The 18933-nt window shown below is 43.0% G+C and overlaps 1 protein-coding gene across 3 annotated transcripts in view; it reads right to left on the reverse strand.

The window, feature by feature from the left end:
• The window catches only part of LOC119225551 (dmX-like protein 1), a 42967-nt gene extending 24255 nt beyond the window's left edge, over nt 1-18712 (reverse strand). For 2 of the 3 annotated variants that reach the window (XM_037483486.2, XM_037483484.2), the window contains exons 1-23: nt 18368-18712; nt 16670-16907; nt 15407-15532; nt 13089-13166; nt 12755-12833; nt 12517-12658; nt 12331-12397; nt 12068-12246; nt 11631-11835; nt 9549-9729; nt 9127-9303; nt 8740-8978; nt 6198-6915; nt 5716-5837; nt 5397-5486; nt 4898-5000; nt 4671-4790; nt 4233-4448; nt 2380-3614; nt 2036-2294; nt 1213-1346; nt 785-971; nt 565-675 (exon numbers count right to left, since the gene is read on the reverse strand). In XM_037483486.2, the coding sequence (XP_037339383.2) occupies nt 565-675; nt 785-971; nt 1213-1346; nt 2036-2294; nt 2380-3614; nt 4233-4448; nt 4671-4790; nt 4898-5000; nt 5397-5486; nt 5716-5837; nt 6198-6915; nt 8740-8978; nt 9127-9303; nt 9549-9729; nt 11631-11835; nt 12068-12246; nt 12331-12397; nt 12517-12658; nt 12755-12833; nt 13089-13166; nt 15407-15532; nt 16670-16756 (4855 nt within the window). In that variant the 5' untranslated portion in view covers nt 16757-16907; nt 18368-18712. The remainder of the gene's footprint in view (nt 1-564; nt 676-784; nt 972-1212; nt 1347-2035; nt 2295-2379; nt 3615-4232; nt 4449-4670; nt 4791-4897; nt 5001-5396; nt 5487-5715; nt 5838-6197; nt 6916-8739; nt 8979-9126; nt 9304-9548; nt 9730-11630; nt 11836-12067; nt 12247-12330; nt 12398-12516; nt 12659-12754; nt 12834-13088; nt 13167-15406; nt 15533-16669; nt 16908-18367) is intronic. The other variant, XM_037483485.2, reaches the window with a different exon arrangement.
• Nucleotides 18713-18933: the final 221 nt, after the last annotated feature.

The following is an 18933-nucleotide window of genomic DNA, read 5'->3' on the forward strand; positions in this document are numbered from 1 at the left end:
TCATCTTGTGACAGCTTCAACCTCTAGTTTTATCATCAGAGTTCAAATTTGGTACGCATGTTGGTCAGCTATGAGTTTTGTTCTCAATTAAGTATAAAATAATTTAGTTTAAAATAATGTAGTAACTAGTTTTACGTTTACTTAATATCCATTTAGGCTACGACAGCAAAAAAGGGCCATGCCTCTTGCAGCTACAGTGTTATATTGCTGACTACTGAGGAGTTCTAGCTATATTCACAGAGTAAGTGCTTTGCTCAAGGGTAACTTTACCAGTATAGTTGAGGATGATGAATACACTGCGGCTTGTTAAGTGCTCTCACTGAGATCATTGCTGCCTAAAATGTACAATTGAGACTGTGCGTAACCTCCATCTTTGCAGCTTCAGAGATACAGGTCTGAAAACTAGACGGCCACTGGAACAATATCTGAACTGAGTGTAGGGACACAACCTTTTAGGTAGGAGGCTGGAGACTTGTAGGGTGAAAATATAGTGCGCCAATTTGGAGGGACATTTAACAGTACGACATTCAGTAGTATATGAAAAAAGTTTGAAGACCACTCTACCTTGCCTCAGCAGCTGTGCTCGGTGTGCTGGAGGGACAGAGGTAGAGAGGAAAGTGTGGAGTCTAACGGCCAGCAGGAACTTCAGACCACACTCGTCCAGAGTTTCTCCACCTAGTAAATGAATGACAGAAAGCTCTGACTGCTGGACATGATTAAATGTCTACTGAATATTGAGTCATTACAAGCAGCCTTGCTTTAAATCTTTGTTTCCTTCCAGTACCTTTGCTTTTGCCCTGGCTGTCCTTGAGATCAGTGCTTGTGGTAGCGATGGTGTCCGCCAGAGCCATGAGAGACATCTGCTCCATACGGGTTAAGCCCGGCAAACTGGAATCAAGCAGGTGACTGGACAGAACCTGAGCATGTTCTGGACCAAAGAATGTGGGACTGTACTGGGACAGGTCAATAACCTAGAGACAGGGAATCAGAGGAAAGTTTGTAAAAGGGAATGCGCTATGGTTGAAGTCATACTCCTAATGGAATATAATATTGTATTTATATATTAACCATTAGTTTGTTAACTAGGGCCATCACAGACTTTAATTTTTGTTTCAGTTCTCTAAAATGAATGTTGCCGGGCTTAAGCTTCACACTGTAATAGAAAAAGATGCGGTCCAATTTTAGAGAAAAACATAGTCAACAGAAACAGACCTTGTTCCCGGTTTCCTCTTGATCGTCGTCCAGGGGGTCCAGGTCCCCGATGGTAGGTGTATGAAAGAGCTCGTCATAAACATCAGTGTGACTGGAACTATGTCCACTATCTCCCCCGACACTGCTCACATTATCTGTAGGAGGAGATGAAACAGAGCAAAATGCCAAGACGTGAATTGTCAAAAGACACGTGCAGAGAAATCCCCTCCAGCTGAGGAGACGGCAGATAGCAGGAGATTGTTTCACTTCAAAAGTTTCTGCTCTCGTTCTTGAGGAACAACAAGTCCACCAAAGAGTATGGTATTATTCCCAGTCCGTTACACCTTGAGGGGGGCTGATCATGGATGCTTTTCCTTCCTCACTGTTTTTTTTTATTATCTAAAGCCTGACGAAAACAAAGTTACACATCTGGCATCCCCATCACCTCTTGCTTGAGTGATTCAACTACCAACTACCATCAACTGACCAACTACCAACTTGTCATACTTCTAGTATTTGGACAAGGATAAAGCCGCAGTAGGCAGTTATATGTGGGCATGCAACATGTGGGCCAGTAAAGCCTTCTGGAAGGACATACTGTGATTCTAATTTCAGCAAGCCACACACACACAGGCTGCTGCAAGCTATTGGCAGTCCTCTACAGCATATACCTCTGCTGAAAATGACCAAGAGGAGGTGCAGAAGTTGTCCTAGACCATTTGAATTATAATACTGTGAAAAGGTTAACTTCCTAACTCCGCTTTGAGTACCACGGTAATAAACTTCATTATTTTCTACTCACTACTGAACAATATTATGCTAAAACCACAAGTGGTATACCAACCAGGTTTTGGTGATGTATCCTCATCGGCTGCCAGCAGGGCATACAGGGGCAGGGGGGGGATGGAGCTTATCTCAGTGTAGTCAGGAATGGAGTTCTCGGCTTTAGTGAACATCTTTCGATCCCTGGCTGTGCTTCCTCCAGCACTGATTGTTCGAGAGCGCACACGTTTCTCATGATTTGTGGTACTGTCTTTCAGCGCCACAATTTCTCCAGCAATGCATTTCACCAGGTGGGACAGGATGGCTTTGGCACGGTGAACCTTAACATGGAGACATTATGTTGCATTTATATTTGAAAAAGGGAAAAAAAGTAAGGATCATAATCAAGTAATTTCCTTAACTCACTTTCCCTAGATCCATGAGCTCCAGTAACTGTACAGGGTGGTACTGAGGCAGAGTGGGAAAGAGTTGGTGAGCTGCTTCAAAAAGCCCAGAATCCTCCATCTCGACGGGCAGGTCATAAGCTGTTCTCTTCCCACTAAGTTTCTGAGCTAGGCTCATCATTGATCTCGTCAAGGCCCTTTTGGGGGGGGCGAGAGAAGACATGGCGGCCCCGGAGCTGGGATCCTCCTGGCTGTGCCTGATGGCCGAGATAATAGAGGAGAGACTGCTGCTGATGTCTGTGTCCTGAGCAATCGGGGCATTGGGTCTGGATGGCGCTGGGGGCTGCCACTGGGAGTAGACGTGCATTTCACAATCCATGCCGACAACCAAGATGCCGTCTCTTACCCAGGAGAGGGAGACAGGAATAGGTAACGAGCCTTCGACAGAGGAGACCAGATTGACTGAACGAATTAAGACCATGCGTGAAGAGATCTGTTCTCTGCTGGCATCAGATATCAACCCGAGTTCTGGAGGCTTCCCGGAGAGACGGGCGTACATATATATCTTTGTCCCAATACCAACAGTCAGAACATGTGACCCGTCTTCTTGGGAGACCCAGTCCAAATGAACCAGGCTCTTACTGGTTGAACCAAGGCAGTCCTCGTTAGGCCCAGGGACGTCCATGTTACCTGGAATATTGGCGCTACCGATTGTGGGGTCTGCGCTGTCCAGGACTATGGTTTGTTCTAGATGCCACTGGGAACCACCTGTGGACTCGCACTGGAAGATGCCGATGTGGACCAATGGCTCCCTAGTGTTTGCTGCTTTGGGGCTTGGAGGGAGATTTGGGCTACGCTGTACAGTCAGCGTCGGGGGCAGATGGGCGTTTGTGTTGTTGTGCACATAAGGCGAGGAGGCCAGGGTAGGAGGAGAACTCAATAGTTGGTGAGAGGTCAGATAAGGCGTAGCGTTAAGAAGCGGGCTGGCCGTCTCCTTGTAGGCAACTGCAATCCGTCCAGAATGGCAGCAGCTGACCTGTATGGGACGACCTTGCACGGTTACCGCGCTACTGTTAGGAAGGTTCTCCTCCACCAGTAAAGGCCACTCCTCCCAATGGTAAACCAAGCTGTCCATACTAGAGGGATCTGTTGCAATAACGTTACACCTCCAGAACCGCACCTTTCCATCAGAACAGGAAGTGGCGAGGAGGTAGGGCACACGATCAACTGGCAGAGAACACGACGCGCTCAGGTGACCTGAGGAGAGAGTAGACAAGGCGCCATTAGACAAGAAAGGAGAACGTCTGCTTTGATTAAAAAGATTTGTTAGTTTTTTTTCAGAAATATATATAGGCTCTTCAGATGGCAATAAGGACAATTTATAAACCGTCTAGAATTGAGGCAAAACAATAAATCAAATATTTTCTTCTAGATATTTTGTAGGCTTTAAAGAGTTAAATCTCATCACTATTCCATCCAAGCACAATGAGCAATATATATATTTTCCACGGCCGAAGTGAAAGATATCCATGTTTGTTAGCTTCTTCTATTTTAATTCTACTTTCTTAGTTCAAAAACAAATGTCACTATGTTCCGGAATAGATTATTTCAATAGTTTTCCAAATGAAGAACCACTGCTACAGAAATATTTCCATGGCAACATCAAGATGTGCAGCTTTGTTGATACTGGTGTCGCTAAATACCTCAGGGGCTGCTAAATTTCTTTATCCGTGTTCTGCTATTAGGCTTGCCGCCTACATTCCCAGTCGGAATGTGTTGTGCTCAGGGACTGTGTGCTCCGAGCTGCGTTTCACTTCCAAAGGACACTCAAAGACTTTTGTAATTTGTATGAGAGTGTTCTCTCTTGTACCTCACCTGCTGAGGGTGTAACACTAATGGCTTCCACCCCTTCAGGCAGAGTCATCTCATGGCTGTACAGCCTGTGTGTTGTGAGGCTGAGGCGGCAGGCACTTTGCAGATTGGAAGTGCAGGGTTTACTCTTCTGAGCTGCTGGAGAACTGAACGTGTCAAAACTAAAGGTAGAGCTGTTCATAGAAGTTGAGGTTGCATCCATCTCCTTAGTTGTCTCTTCTGTGGTGAAGGAAAGCAGGAGACAATGTTTAGAAAAGCTCAAGTCACTCCCAAAGGATTTCAAAACAATAAATACACTAAATTAGAGTCATCTGTATTTGAGGATGATGAATATATTCTGCTCAAAAACAATTGCAAATCCTACATAAACTCAGAAGTAATGGTCAACATAATTCTGTTTTCACGCTGAATTTAAATTTTTATTTGTACAAAAGAACTCACCCATGGTGATAGGTCTCGCGGCAAGATGGAGATGCCACATGTGGAGGAGCGAGCGACCCGTTGGGGTCAATTCGACCACGACGAGAAAAAAACGCACCGAGAACGTCGCCTGACTTGAGGCTGCAGGAATAAACAGACAGAAAATTAATGAACAGTGCAGGTGCAAATGTTTGGTATCAAACCATAAGAGTATAAACATTCTTATACAATAATGATTTTGTCTCTACCAGTGTGAAGTGGATCAGAAGTTGGCTGAGGGCTCTCCGTTCGCTCACTGCCGAGGATCAGATCCTCCTCAAAAACATGCAAGAGCTGCGTCTCCTTACCCTGCTGTAGAAGACAAAGGCGGCCATAATGAAACTACATTCAGAGGCAGACACTTAGCAACATGCTTCCTCCACTGCGCAGCCGAAACGACACGTGTTAACACTCCATAAACATGGACATGTGCGAGTAGCACACTTACTTCGCCCAGGGGGGAAGAAAAAGGGTTTTATCATTGTTGACCTTTCCTTGACGTCTACTGCAGACTTTATGCTTCCAAATACCAAACGTCCATAATTAAACTATGGCTTTTAAAAAGTTACAGTATGCAAGTGCATTATTTCACAGGAGACTTTCATGTTAATATCCTTTTAATCCAAAATTTTAACACGGTTTGTTCACTGTCAGACAGATGATGATCAGATAGTTATTGTAAATTAGTTTAAATTTGTGTTTACTTACAAAGTCAGTAATGGTATCCAGCTCAATAATACACCCTGGTTTTGCTGTGGATTGCTGACTGATGATGTTAAAGACCTCCCCAACATATTTCTAAAGGGAAACAAACATAATACAGGTACATTATTCATAAATTTACATCAAAACATACAATTAGTGAGCTAATTGAAGACAAGACTGGAAATTACCAACATATTATTGCCTGATTCTTTCAAGGCCCAATCGGGAACACTGATCTTTGGTGTCGTTAAGAAAATGCTGCAATGTTACTGCGAGGTTGACCATATCATGGAGAGTTTGAGACTCCTATTTAATGACTTACTGATATCTCCGGATTGGAGAGCTCACTCAGTAGTTTCTTCGCTTCAATAACAGCCTGATACAGCCTGAGTGAGTGGCCGTCACTCGCCACAAAACAGGCACTGGGAGAGTTACAATAAACACCTAAAGAAAGAAAGAAAAACAGTAAAACAGAGTCTGCTATTGCACTTGTTTTTCTAAAAAAAAAAGGGCCAAAATAAGACTGACATCTAGTGCTGAATCACATTCATAAAGTCATAAACGTTGTACCATTTGGATTTAATTCTTCATGGAACCATTCAAATATAAATATCTCTGGGGATTTGGTCTAATGTCCCAAAGCTAGTCTCATTTGATTGCATTCATTCAGTAAAAGAGAATTGCCTTCGTAGTACTGAAAATAGCTGTTTGGCAAACAAACAAAAAAAGAAAAACTTAAATAGATTCATTTCAGAGTACTTTATCCCCATTTACCTCAACAAAAAAAAATCTACAGTTTCTCACCTAAACAGCTGCTGGGAATGAATGTGGGCAGCCAGGCTACTTGAGCAAATGCTGATGCATGGAGGGAATTGATGCGAGCTAACTCGGAGACCCCGCCAGACAGAGACAGAGGGCCGACAGGGTCCACTCTCCATAAAATCAGTTCACTGTAGATTGCATTGGGATCCTGGGACACCGCACCCAGGGTCCCCCGGCCGGGTCGAGACCCCCGGGGAAGAAATGCTGGATGGGCGAAACCACAGGAGTAAGCGTCCGGAGGAGCCAGGATGCTGTCTGCCTCCGGCGTCCTCAAGGCGTTGTGGTGCGAGGTGGTCAGGAGCAGAGGCAGCAATGAGTGACAGGCCAGGTCATTCAGGTGGAAGCGGTGGCCACAGTACCGTGACTTGTGGGAGACGCTGAGCACAGTGGAGAAAGCGGAGTCCTCTGCAAAGCCAACCGCCCACTGGTTGAGGGAGCCATCGGCGTGTTTGGAAATCATGAGGACGTTTGGGGTGAAAATGCTTAGTCGAAGACTACTGCTGGGTGCGGCTTTCCCATGACCGCTGTAGCTTATAAGAGCAGATTTGGTTTGAGGCAATGCGCTCCCGGGTGGCCGCTGTCGGCCGTGCTGGATGGCCAGATCAACGTTCTTGTTGCAGGCATACATAACCACACTGTGGCTCAAGGAGATGGCATCGCCTGTAGGGAACGCTACCGGTATACGGGACACAAACGACACCTGAGAAAGCAAAAGGAACACATCAAAGCAAAGAAATCTAGAGCAGCTCTGATTTAAGACTTTGTCAATCAAGTGATACAACTTAGCATTAAACACCACACACATTACGGAACAGTTTGAGTTCTATGTGAAAATGGTAAGGACACAGATGGCAGTCAAGATCAAAAACTCATTCTACAAAAGGGTTAAGAGCAAAACAGAAAACTCTGAAATTGTCTAAGAAATTGCAAAAATAATTCTGCAAATATAAATACCGGAATCCTGTCCTTAATCTTATAAAAGAGGTCCACCTGAATGTAAATTAAACTGGATTCTTTAGCAGCCTTGGCTCAGTGACCAACTGCCATGTCACAAGGCTCTCATTATTTCACCGCTAACAAACTGCATCAAGAGACTTTTGAATTTGATATGAAGTCATGCATAACTGGAATATAATTGTGTAAATGCATGGATGAGAATTCATTAAAACAGCCAGACCGTCACAGCAGCCAAACTGATTCACAACCTTGGAAGATAAATTCATTTTTTTTGCCTCTCGAAATTGTGAAAGCCAACAAGAGGTTGCTTACTTTACAAAGTTATTTCAATTATAGAGTAGAACAATATTTTATAATCAATCTTGAGGGATTAAGTCTGTTCACACCCACATACATTTAAGAGGGACAAGATGTGTGCACATTCAGGCAAATATGCTCAAGTATGAAAAAGGAAAAAAGGGGGGGGCCCCCCCAAAGGAGATATAGACACTTGGGCGCCAAAATAAATTGTTTATCCATCGTTTTCTCATTCCTGGAGCGGTTATTTCTACTCCCTCAGTTTCACCTTGGCCAGTATTTTAAAAGGAGTCTGGAATGTTTGTACTCTCTTTTTTATTAAATGAAGCAGTGTAAGTATATAGTTTAAGCAATGTGGGGGTTTGACCAATAAGCAGCAGCAGTGCAGTTACTGATCTCTCAGAAAGTGCTACTAAAGGGGACACGACCCACATTAACCCGATTAAACCAGATTATTTTCAAATCGACGCAGTGTGCTCGAGACCTTAGGCTCTAAAAGTTGCATTTTGCCGGAAGAAATACTATGTGCGTAGGGAGCAATTTACAAAGAACACCTTTTGAATGATTTCGAAGGAAGTTGGGTCATGTATGGGATTTTGAGAGGCTTTTATTTTGGGATGGTATATCAGATCAGAATGCCCTGGTTATCCCCAAGTGACACCTTGGGGATGTGTACTATCAACCTGAAGTGGAATGGTCATGAAAGTATTGATTGTTTCCTTCTAAACCTAATCTAAAAATTACCAAATGTGATATTTGGAAGGAAATTGGCTCATGTATGGTATTTTGAGAGGCTTTTATTTTGGACTGGTTGAACAGAATGTCCTGGTTACCACATGGTGATGTGTACTCTCTGCCTGAAGTGGAATTACTGTGTAATTATTTTTAGTTCCCTTCTATTTATAACCTGAAAATGACCAAAAGTAGTCTCGTGAAAGATTTTGAAGGAAACCATACAGCTCATGAATGGTATTTTGAGAGGCTTTAATTTTGGAATGGTAGATCAGAATGTCCTGGTTATATGTTGATAGAAAAGGTCTAAGGCCATGATAATGTTAAAGATAATGTTTGCAAAGCGGCATTCCTGGTGTTGCTTCCCATGGTTAACGACCACTGACTTGCGAACGCTTCGTCCGACGGCCGCAGGGTTCCCGTTCGGCAAGTGCCCCGACGTGCAAGGACCCGTCCAACGCTACTCGCAGCTTTAATGGTAAGTTGCTTTGGATAAAAGCGCCAGCGAAATGAATTGTAAAAAAAAATGTAAACATACCTGAGCTTGTCTGAACATGCCTGGCTGGTACTCATCCAACCAGTCGACGTGCCAGACCAAAAGAGAGCCGTCCATGGGATGGATACTGAACAACATGTCTGCCCCTTTATTCCACTCTTCTAACAGCACGTCCACCTGGTGCTTCACTGCTGCCAGGGGAAGCTCCGCAGCCTCAGGTGCCTGTGAGTCACTTGGCCTGCAATTGTTATCTTCTTCAAAGTTGTCCTCATCATCGGGCACTGTAAGAGAACACAAATTATAGTGCCCACGTGTCAATTATTAAAAGCAGTATTGAAGACAAATGTGAACAGTCTAGCTCTTAGATTGGTGTCCAGATTAGCATACAGAGCCCTTTGAGAAAGAACCGGTCCAAAGACTTTCCTGTACCTTCATGGGAGCATTCGTCCTGTTGCTCCAGGCTGCCTCTGAGCTGCTGCATGAAGACATCCATAGCTAAGGTGAAGTGAAGCTCCTTGTTGTTGAGCCAGTGGACAGTAAACGGACCTCCAGGTTCTTCGTCATCCACAGAACTCAGAGAGGAGATGGAGGGCAGCAGTGGAATGTCTGTGATAAAGAACATAAATACATTTAAGTTGCATTACACCTAACCCTCATCAATATTTGAATGATTTGAAGTATGCTAAAGTATAATTCAAGCATTCACATACCATTCTACAAGACTTCTCAGCATTATTTAACTATATACATTCTTTATGTTTTAGGAATAACTAACATATTGCAGTACTGTATGTTGCTGATGTTCTTTCTCTTCAAGAAGTATTTTTCACCAGTACTGAGCTTGATTTTACCTGTGGCGGGGTTGATGCTGGCAGCAATGTGGAAGTGGCAGAGAGCGTTGGCATGGGGTGCGTTGTTGCGGCTCCTCTTGTGGCTGTAGTGCCCGCTCTGATTGTGAGGCAGACAACCAGTCATAGAGGGCTGAAGGATGTCCCGGTAAAAGGAGCCATGCAATGCTTCTTGAACGTTCAACTGGAAGGGAAAACATTCATCCACATTAGATTGTCAAAAAAACAAAGATGAATGAGCAATTAGATAAGTAATTCACGCTGGATAGGGTTTGGGGCTTTTTTATGTAGAGAAGAGAGGGAGCAAACTGAGTGAAATCAAAATTAAACTATTTGGTACTAATTTTCTGTAATAATTCAACTGTATATTTCTACACTAGTTAACACCAACGACAAGGCTTTTAACTGTATCAGCTGTCAAGACAAAGTATCTTAAATGTTCGTGGAAATCATTTAACATGGAAGTCATTTAACATAACGACAGTTTTTATTTGCACAGCTTTTATGTAGCTTCTTTGGAGTAGAATGAGAAACATTATAGCGTCCTTCTCCAATCATTGAGGTTCATGTGCTCATTACAGCAAAGATGTCCATCATCAAATATGTATTACATAAGTATTTTAACTCTCAAACCACTGACAAATGTACAGAAGTGCAATCCATTCACCAGAGATAAAAAATATCTGCCCTGCAGAGCAGAAAGTGTTGACGCACAAAAAAAAAGAAGCAGATTTAATTAACAAGAAACCGCAAAATGCTGCAAGGATGTGAGAAAGTATTGGAACAATCCCATTTTAGCTATTTAATAACTACTCCACAAAAAATAAAAATAACTACTGGCACAACATCTTGGATGCTAATGCTAACAATTTCTCATTACAGATTGAACCCAGTATTTACATTCATCTTCTTGATTTTATGAGAGAACTTCCACTGTTCATTCCACCCTGAGGCAGAAGAGTTTAAAATGGGGCGCTTTCAGTTTTGCCCACCCATCCAGTTTTGGGGGGAGAGCCAGCACAGACTGTGCTATGTTAAGCAAAAATTCCATATGCATATGGTTACAGACTCCCCTCAAGCCCCACTGGTGAAATTAGCAAACTAATATTTCCTGTAATCACATGAGCCCGGAGTTCTTTAAGTACCAGTGAGACCCGGAAAAATTAAAATGTCCATATTTAAATGAATATTTGGTATTGTGTTTGAGCCTTAGCTATGCAGTCATCGAGCGTGCAAGTCACTTGAAGCAGAAGAGACCATCATAACAGATTTAAATTGCAGCAGCTAAATTAAAAGACAAGGCTCAAAAGTCATACATTTGTGGTGTTCCAGATTGAAGAAAGGAGGGCAATAAGCTTCACTGATGCTTGTCTTAAGCCTCATAAGCTTCAAAAATGTCTGATAGCCAATTAATTTTCTCCTTTAACTTTTTCCTCAGTCTCCCTTGGCTCTTGTTCCCTCATCTCTGAAGCATCCGGATGTCCTTCGTTAGCAGTGGTAAAAATACAGTATGCCGGCTTTGACTTCAGGGCCAAACAAGACAAATCATAGACCTCATCGTCATTTGTTTCATTTATTCTTCAACTATTAGCAAAATGAGGTCAATTGCTTTTTGCATTTAATTAACTGAAAGATGAGTTTTTAAAATAATGCTTTTAATTCTGAGAGAAAAAAGGTTGCGACGACTTTGATCCAAATTGTTGCTAGTTTTAACCTAACAATGTGCATGTAAATCTACAAACTAATATTTGTGAAATTGAAAACAAAAATATTTTGATGATAAATTCTATGATGCCATTTGGATGTTATGATCAACCTTTTTCGTCTTTTTTAGATGAATGTATCTAGTTCTTATCTTTATCAGTTTGTTTACAGGTATACACACCAACTCATTTATTACTACAGTCCAGAACTACACTTTATTTCTTCCAAGACTACAATGTTTAGTTCGTCAGCTGTTGATTCAATTTTGTGGCCATTTTGTCAGCTAAAGCGCTCCAAAGCGTTGTGGAAATAATACATTATGTTTGAGAGAGCACATTCATTTAAGGTAAGTGTACCAAAATAAATCAAATAAAAGCTTACATTAGAGTAGCTAACTTCTTGTGCTGTTCTGTGAAGCTTCCCATTGCAGGTGTTGCCAGCACATCCGGGAGTGTCACCGTGTTGGGCAGAAGCGTGGTTGTTATGGTAACCAGACAGAAGGCCGTCACCCGGCAGAAGAGTCTCTGCCCAAAGTCGACACACACTGTCCTTACAGCAGGTGAGCAGAACGTTACACACCGTGCCTCTGTTATGAGAGTGGAAGGAAAGGAGATGACAAAAAGGTTCATGATGAAGTCACTGATTTTGTTAACTGTAGTGAAAAAGAAAACGTTTAGAATATACATACAAAAACAAGTTGCCAGAGGTGGACTAAGAGACAATGATTTATAGCTGTAACCTATTATTGACAGGCTGTTCACTTGTGTCCGCTTGGTTCAAAATGAACCAATTGAGAAAGTATATGATAGTGTCCGCACCGTGGCATGTACTTGCTGGTCTTCCTCCATGAGAAGCCAGTAACCGAACGGGGATGGGCCAGGTAGACGAAGGAAAAGGCCAGCTCTCCCTCGTCACATGGTTCTAGAGGGGTGAAGAGTCTGGAAACACCCAACTTCCACTTACTGGTGTTGTACCAGATCTTTACTAGGCAGTCATCCTGAGAAGTGTAAGCACGTAAAACATGAACTGTAAATACAGACTTGTATCCACGTAATTTCACTCTAACACACACACAACTTACTTGACCAGCAGTAGCAAAGAATTCCCCATCGGGAGAGAACTTCATTAAACTGACTTGAGATGCGATCCTTCACACAAAACAAAAATATGTAAAACATACAAGTAAAAAGAAAAGGAAACACGATGACCATCTCAGAGAGGTTTGTAGGAAGCGTCCTTTGCAGATTCTGTAGTAATCAGCACTTACTTGCTCTGCCAGATGCACCTCCAGGCAGAATGAGACTCCCCCATGGTCATTTCTGTCTGCGCTCCCACTTCAGCTTCATCTTTCACTCCAGCAACATTAGACCATAACTGGAGGCTACTAGAGCCTGTTAAGAGCGTACTGCCTGGATACACAAAAACCCATTCAGAGATGGCTTTCATCTTAGAATTAGTAAATATACATTTTTTTACATTTGGGAGAGCACATGCGTTTAAAATACCTGTGGGGTGCCAGGCCAGGTTGTGTACCATGGACTTCAAAAGAAATTGACCAGTCTTTTGCCATTGGCAGTTCAACTTCTGTAGAGAAAAAAAAAATGACAAAACATAAATCCGTTCATTGTGTCCCTTGTATCAGTAGATACCATGTGAGCCACATGTGCTCAGCGGCGGTAATACTTCTGCATTGAAAGTACTGGGTTTATTTAAACTTTCGATCCCTTATGACTACTCATGAACTTTTCCAACAATAGGAGTCCAATTCAAATAACAACCAAGCTTTGTTGAAAGGGAATCAACATGAATGTGACTTAAAGATAAATGCGGAAAACTCACAGTCAGAGCAGTGTCTTTCTGGTGTGGATTGTGAACAGGCTCAAAGATGCACACAATGCTTCCATAGGAAGCTGCAATCTGTCAGAAGGTAAAAAGGCAACATGTTAAATATCAAGACATAGTGACATAGACAGGTATGCTTCTTTCACTGCTTACAGCTAAAAGCAAACAAGAGCACATTCAAAAGGTCAAACACTGAATGGATAGAATTTCCGTGGCAGTGAACCCAACTAATAAAATAAACAAGGTCAAGGTCTTAAATACAAGCTCTCCCTCCATTGGGGAAAATAATATGCAGACTGTCAAAGAATGAATACACTGAGTCACATGCGCACATACACTTTTGAGACAGTGGCTCATGGCATAATGACACATAAGGAAATAATATGCTTTTTAAGGACACAGTTGACGTTCAAACAAATTCCAATGGAGAGAAAAATGGGGAGGCAGGGATGCGTGTACGGACGGGGGAGCGGTAGAATGTACCATGTGCTAACACACAACGTGAGCAAAGGGGCAGTGTGCTCATAATGCCAAGCAAACTAATAGCTTAGTAAATATTACTGCATGAACAGGGGCAGTGAGGTGGAACCGGCAAGCATTCCAACAGAGCATGCTCACAACACAATCCACACAGCTCCAGGGGTTATGCAGGGTTACTTCTGACCCGACTGAATTGGATTAATCATCATGAGGAGGATGGCAAAGGATTTTGCCTGCACATTTTCTGTGTCATTTTTAATTCAATAGGTTGCTGCTCCCAGCTGTTTCAAAAAGGCTACCAGCACCCCCAATCTAAAACAGAAACCCAAGTTACATTGATGGCCCGTTAATTATGTCTTCTGCCTTTAAAAGAAAGAATAATCATTTTGACGACCCACTAGAAGTGAGTGGCGGTGTCTGGATCTGCACAGAACCCGCCTTCTGCCTTTATTTTCCAATGTGGGGATCAAACCCCCAGCTAATTAGCAGAGGTGCAGCCCATTCCGACTCCCAGGTAGAACCACGCAGTGCGAGGAGAGCGGGCGGTTACGTCGCAGAGTGCTCTTCTGTGTTTACGTGTCTCTGCTGCTTGGCTCTGCATTGGCCTGCGGCAGTGACAAAGCAGGACACAGCACACTCCCTCTGGCCGCAGCCATTGATCATCCAGCCCCCTTCGAGGTAAGTTAGTGGATGTGTTTATTTGTGCTTCAGAATGTCACAGGCGGGATACAATCAGAAAAGGTTTTAGTCTACTGATTCACAGCTTTGTCCTCACTAATTCCCTCCCTAACCAAGAGGAATCGCAAACACTAAGCGTAGTAAAAAAAGAAAGACTTTGAATACCATTTAAGTAGAAAACTGCACTATATAAAGCTTGAACAAGTATGTGATAGAGTGGTTACTTTGTCCTCATAATCATTGCTAGGGACATCAAAAAAAGGCATGTTAGCAGCCCGACAATGAAGTATATAAAGTTACCCATCCTCCAACTTGATCTACCTGAAAAATCCCACCAAAACCAGTCCAAAATGAACCAGTTCTACATTTAGTAGTAATCTTACTAATCTTGCAGCAAGTCTATACACAAACTATTCTGTCTCCCTGCGCTGCAGCTCATCTCCGAAAAAGTACAAGATCTAATATAAATTACAAAAACATCACCATAAATCTTGTTTGTAGCAACCCACTTTGGGGTGATTAAATGAATGGCGAGTGTCATTACATAAGCAAATGTGCCTGCTGTGCCCTACTTTGTGAATTTCTTCATCACATCAATGGGATGACAGGAAGTAGAAGGTAATTAAAACAAACATTGATGTTGTCAATACCTGTGAACACTAAATGAAAGACCTTGACAATGATGTGCCCTGCAAAAAAGCATTCAGTCTAAATCCAAATTGGGTAACGGTGTCTTTTAGCTACGTTTGGGCAGGATTCATCAGATAGACATGATTCAGCAGACACTGCACTGACCACTACACATTCAACTCTGACTGTGTGGTCATTCAGGGTCATTGTGATGTGAAAAACGGCTCTTTTTGAGCTCTTTCAAATCACTAGGTGGCATTGAAAGTTGTGTATGAACTATTTTGTAGTATTTGTAGGTCCTTCCTAGTTTGTGTATGGCAACACTTTTTGCAGCAAATTATTTACCCACCCAATGATCTACAATATTGACCTCCAATCAAAAAACAAAATGTAACTCAAGAAATAAAAATCCCCATCCCGTTTCCATTTGAATATACCTTCCCACTGATATCAGATACGCCATGAATAAATCCACTAAAACATTCATTTTGAACTGCAATGTACATGTACATGTCCATTACGCTTACCTTTCCACCCTGCAGCGAGCAGTCGACACAGCAGACCTGGATGTTGCCATGTTTGGCCCCGGGGATGATCTGCAGTCGCTCAAAGTCGCTGCCCAAAATCACCACGTCACAACCCGATGCATAGGCCTACCGAGAGACAGAGCGGGGGGATTGAAGATTACACTCATGAGGCGACAGGGGGAGGAGGGGGGGGGGGGGGGGTCATGTGAACTTCACTTGTCCTGGAGCCAGTGTCATTGCATCAAACCACAAATGTATGACAGCTCTGGGGCACAAGCAGATCAGATTAGAATTGAATGCTCCATTCCAGTCGCTCTCTCTGAGGGAGATCGCCACATGAGCCGTGATTCACCGTGACTATCTCCCTCAAGAGAGGACAGGCAGACATAAATAGTTCTCCTATTGATCCACTCTCTGAATAGAATCGCGGTCGTGTCACACAGCGTTGCCGTTGATTCCACAAAGGGCAAAATCTGTCAGGTATGCATTTGTATTTCAGCCACACAGTCCTAAGACCTTCAGGACGTCCTGCAGTAGAGTGCTTTTGCACTTTTGAGCAGGATCTTAAAACATGATTCAGCAGCTAAACATAAACAATGACATTGGTCCCATTATAATTATATATTCATGTTTGTACTTTGATCACACAGACTGCTTCCTAAGTGGTCACTACAACCCCCGACGGCAGGTTATCCGTTATCTTCAATTTGTACAAAATAATGTGTCTGTATTTAATTTAGAAAAACTGGCATCAATTCACCAAATTTGTGTTGTCCAATTTCCGTCTCCATACTGTGCATAATATACAGGCTCAGAGTTTTTGGTGTTTTTTGTGAGAAGAGGGTTTAGACTATGCAACACTTAAAAATGAGGCCACCAGCCCAACTGGTTTAGTACCTTCCCTCCTTTGTGTTAATTTAGAACTGAGAGATGTTGACAAAACTAATGGCATTTTCCTCCTGCAGGGCTTTACAATGGACGTGTGCTACCTCACCCGAGAGAAAAAAGTAGAACTTATATTTCACAAAGCAAATGTCTTGTTTACCAAGTGTGGCTACTGTAAACGTTGTCATCTACTTAGCGTAGGTTTAATCCAGAATCAACATCTAAATCGTGGGAATAACCTGTCAGAACAGGGAATTGACATTTCCATCCAGAAAAATCTTTTCCAGTGACATAATTGTTTAATCTATTTAGTCTCATTGTGAATTAGGAAATAGTCGCCTGGCTAACCAGCACTGCAGGGAGCCTGAAATATCTTACCGTGAATGGCACATTGTTGACACTCCCTACAGAAAAACAATTGTCTCCAGGATTGACAGCTCCTGTGAGGACCTGATGGAGATTCATGATTCTTAAGGGTCTCCTTGTGTTCCTTTTGCAGTCTCCCTTCTCAAAACACCCTTCCACTCCAGGTGAGATTCATGGGAAGCCACAGGAAGGACATGTTCCTTGTCTGTATCCTGGAAATTCTCTTCAGTGTCTCTGCAGGCTTGCTGTACTGAAGAGAGGGCAACGATGAGACATAAAACAGAACGTATTAGTTCAGTACACATCAAGCCTAGAACATTTTACAAACATGGATATTGATTCAACAGACAGCATGTGGGAGGAGGAAATAAATGGTTTGCAAATTGTTTCCATTGAATTATAGTGTGCATACAGAGCATCAAGAGTTCCGAAAGATTTTCTGGAAAAGTCAAAAACAGCATGGAATTTGTCTCACAATGGGACCATTGTAAGAAAACAAGCTGGCAGTATGGTAAAACAACTCGCTGCAAATAAGCATTTAACATATTCGGCACACAGACAGTGGAAATGGGCGTCATCGGTCACTTGATCATTGTTAAAGACTGAATGACCCGTAAAACTCGTACTACTTGTGTCAGCTGGTTATCATCAAGGGCTCCTTCACTGCCTCTCTAATGTGGTCAGTTTCAACTGGATTAGCATGTATAGGAATTGGAGTAACCACCAGGTTTAAAACAGCCAGGTAAATAGTAGGGAGGCCTTTCAGGAAGCTAGAAGAAATAAGCAAGGTGATGCTGTAGTCCTGTGTCGTATAAACCTTGAAAAGGCAAGAAGTTCTAGCAGCTTCTCTCCACTGCCCAACTGGAAAATAACGTCATGTCTATATAAAAGAAGCAATTGTATGAGTGCCATAGCTAAATTAGATTACAATTTGAGAAGTTTTGATTGGGCTTTTGACAGACCTCCGTCTGTCCAATAGACACTAAACGGCCTTTATAAAAAGGGTGCAGAGCAGGTGCCAGGGAGCCACGTGATTCAGCACCAAGTAGCAGTCTACTCCTTACACCTTTGTTTTACAATGCTCGTCCACTAAACATTTTCGCAGGAAGAGATTTCTCAATACGGTTATAGGTCCAATCATGACTTAACGTTAAGTGCTGTATCCTGACAATGGGACCAACATTTTAAAAACACACATTACGTCTCAAAGCCATACTCGCACACTGCGGTCTCAGCTGCGAAATCTTTCGGTTTCGGGGCAAGGCACATGACTTATTATTTCAAACGTGACATCACCGTAATGTCTATTAAGCAAGAGGACGACGGTGTCGAAATGTTTTCTACGACAAACAATACACAGTTGAGTAGGGCTCGTTTCCGTCTGGGGGCGACGCGCGTTATGTCCTCCGTGCTGTGGCGACTCACGTGATAAACGTTTCCTACGCCAGCACACACCGAAGAGCCCAAACGACACCACGTCTGGATAACACCGTGACACCAGTACGGATAAAAACACACAGGTGGTCAAGTGTCAATGATTTTAAACACTTGACACATTAGCCAACAGCCAACTAACGTTACCCGTTTTCAAGTCGTTCGAATCCTGTGGCTAACTTTGCTGTCAAGTTTGGCTAACGTCAACTGCAGTTTCATCAGTGACACAAACACCGCAACACAATCCCATGTTAAATACAGTGGTGCGCTACTTACCCCGTGTATCTACTTGGTAATGTCCCTCAAAGCCCGTGTCTTCGATGAATGTAGGTTACCTCTCCAACGCTAAACGTCACGTCTCCTCGGCTAGCTGGCGTTAGCGCGCGCTAGCCTGCGAGGCTCTCTTTAAGCGAGCTCCTGAGCGAGACCGCTAGCTAAACGTTAGGTCTCTTTTGGCACACGCGCGCCGCCTGACAATCTGCTGGCTGAGACCAGCGGCTTTATAAATACTTCTCCAAGCGCTAACCGCGGGAAGGGGCCAGGGTCTGCCCGAAGTTAGCAAGTAAAACGCTTCCAAGGGGAAGCTTTTTCCTATGTTGAAGATGTGTCATGATTATGACCGTTTCGCTGCAATGCATTGTGGTCCTTGTAGTTTTCCTGTGATATCAGCGCAAGGCTAGGCTACAGCGGACACCACAGGTGTGGCTGTGTTGAACTTTATTTACTGTGGTTTTCTGTAGACGCGGAGTACATTGCTCAACCTACCGTCAAGAGGTTCTAATACATAACTGCAATGTGATAATGTAGTTGAATATAAGTCATATTTCCCTATTTAACAGTGA

The sequence above is a fragment of the Pungitius pungitius genome, chromosome 5 (assembly GCF_949316345.1).
Source record: "Pungitius pungitius chromosome 5, fPunPun2.1, whole genome shotgun sequence".
NCBI lineage: Eukaryota > Metazoa > Chordata > Actinopteri > Perciformes > Gasterosteidae > Pungitius > Pungitius pungitius.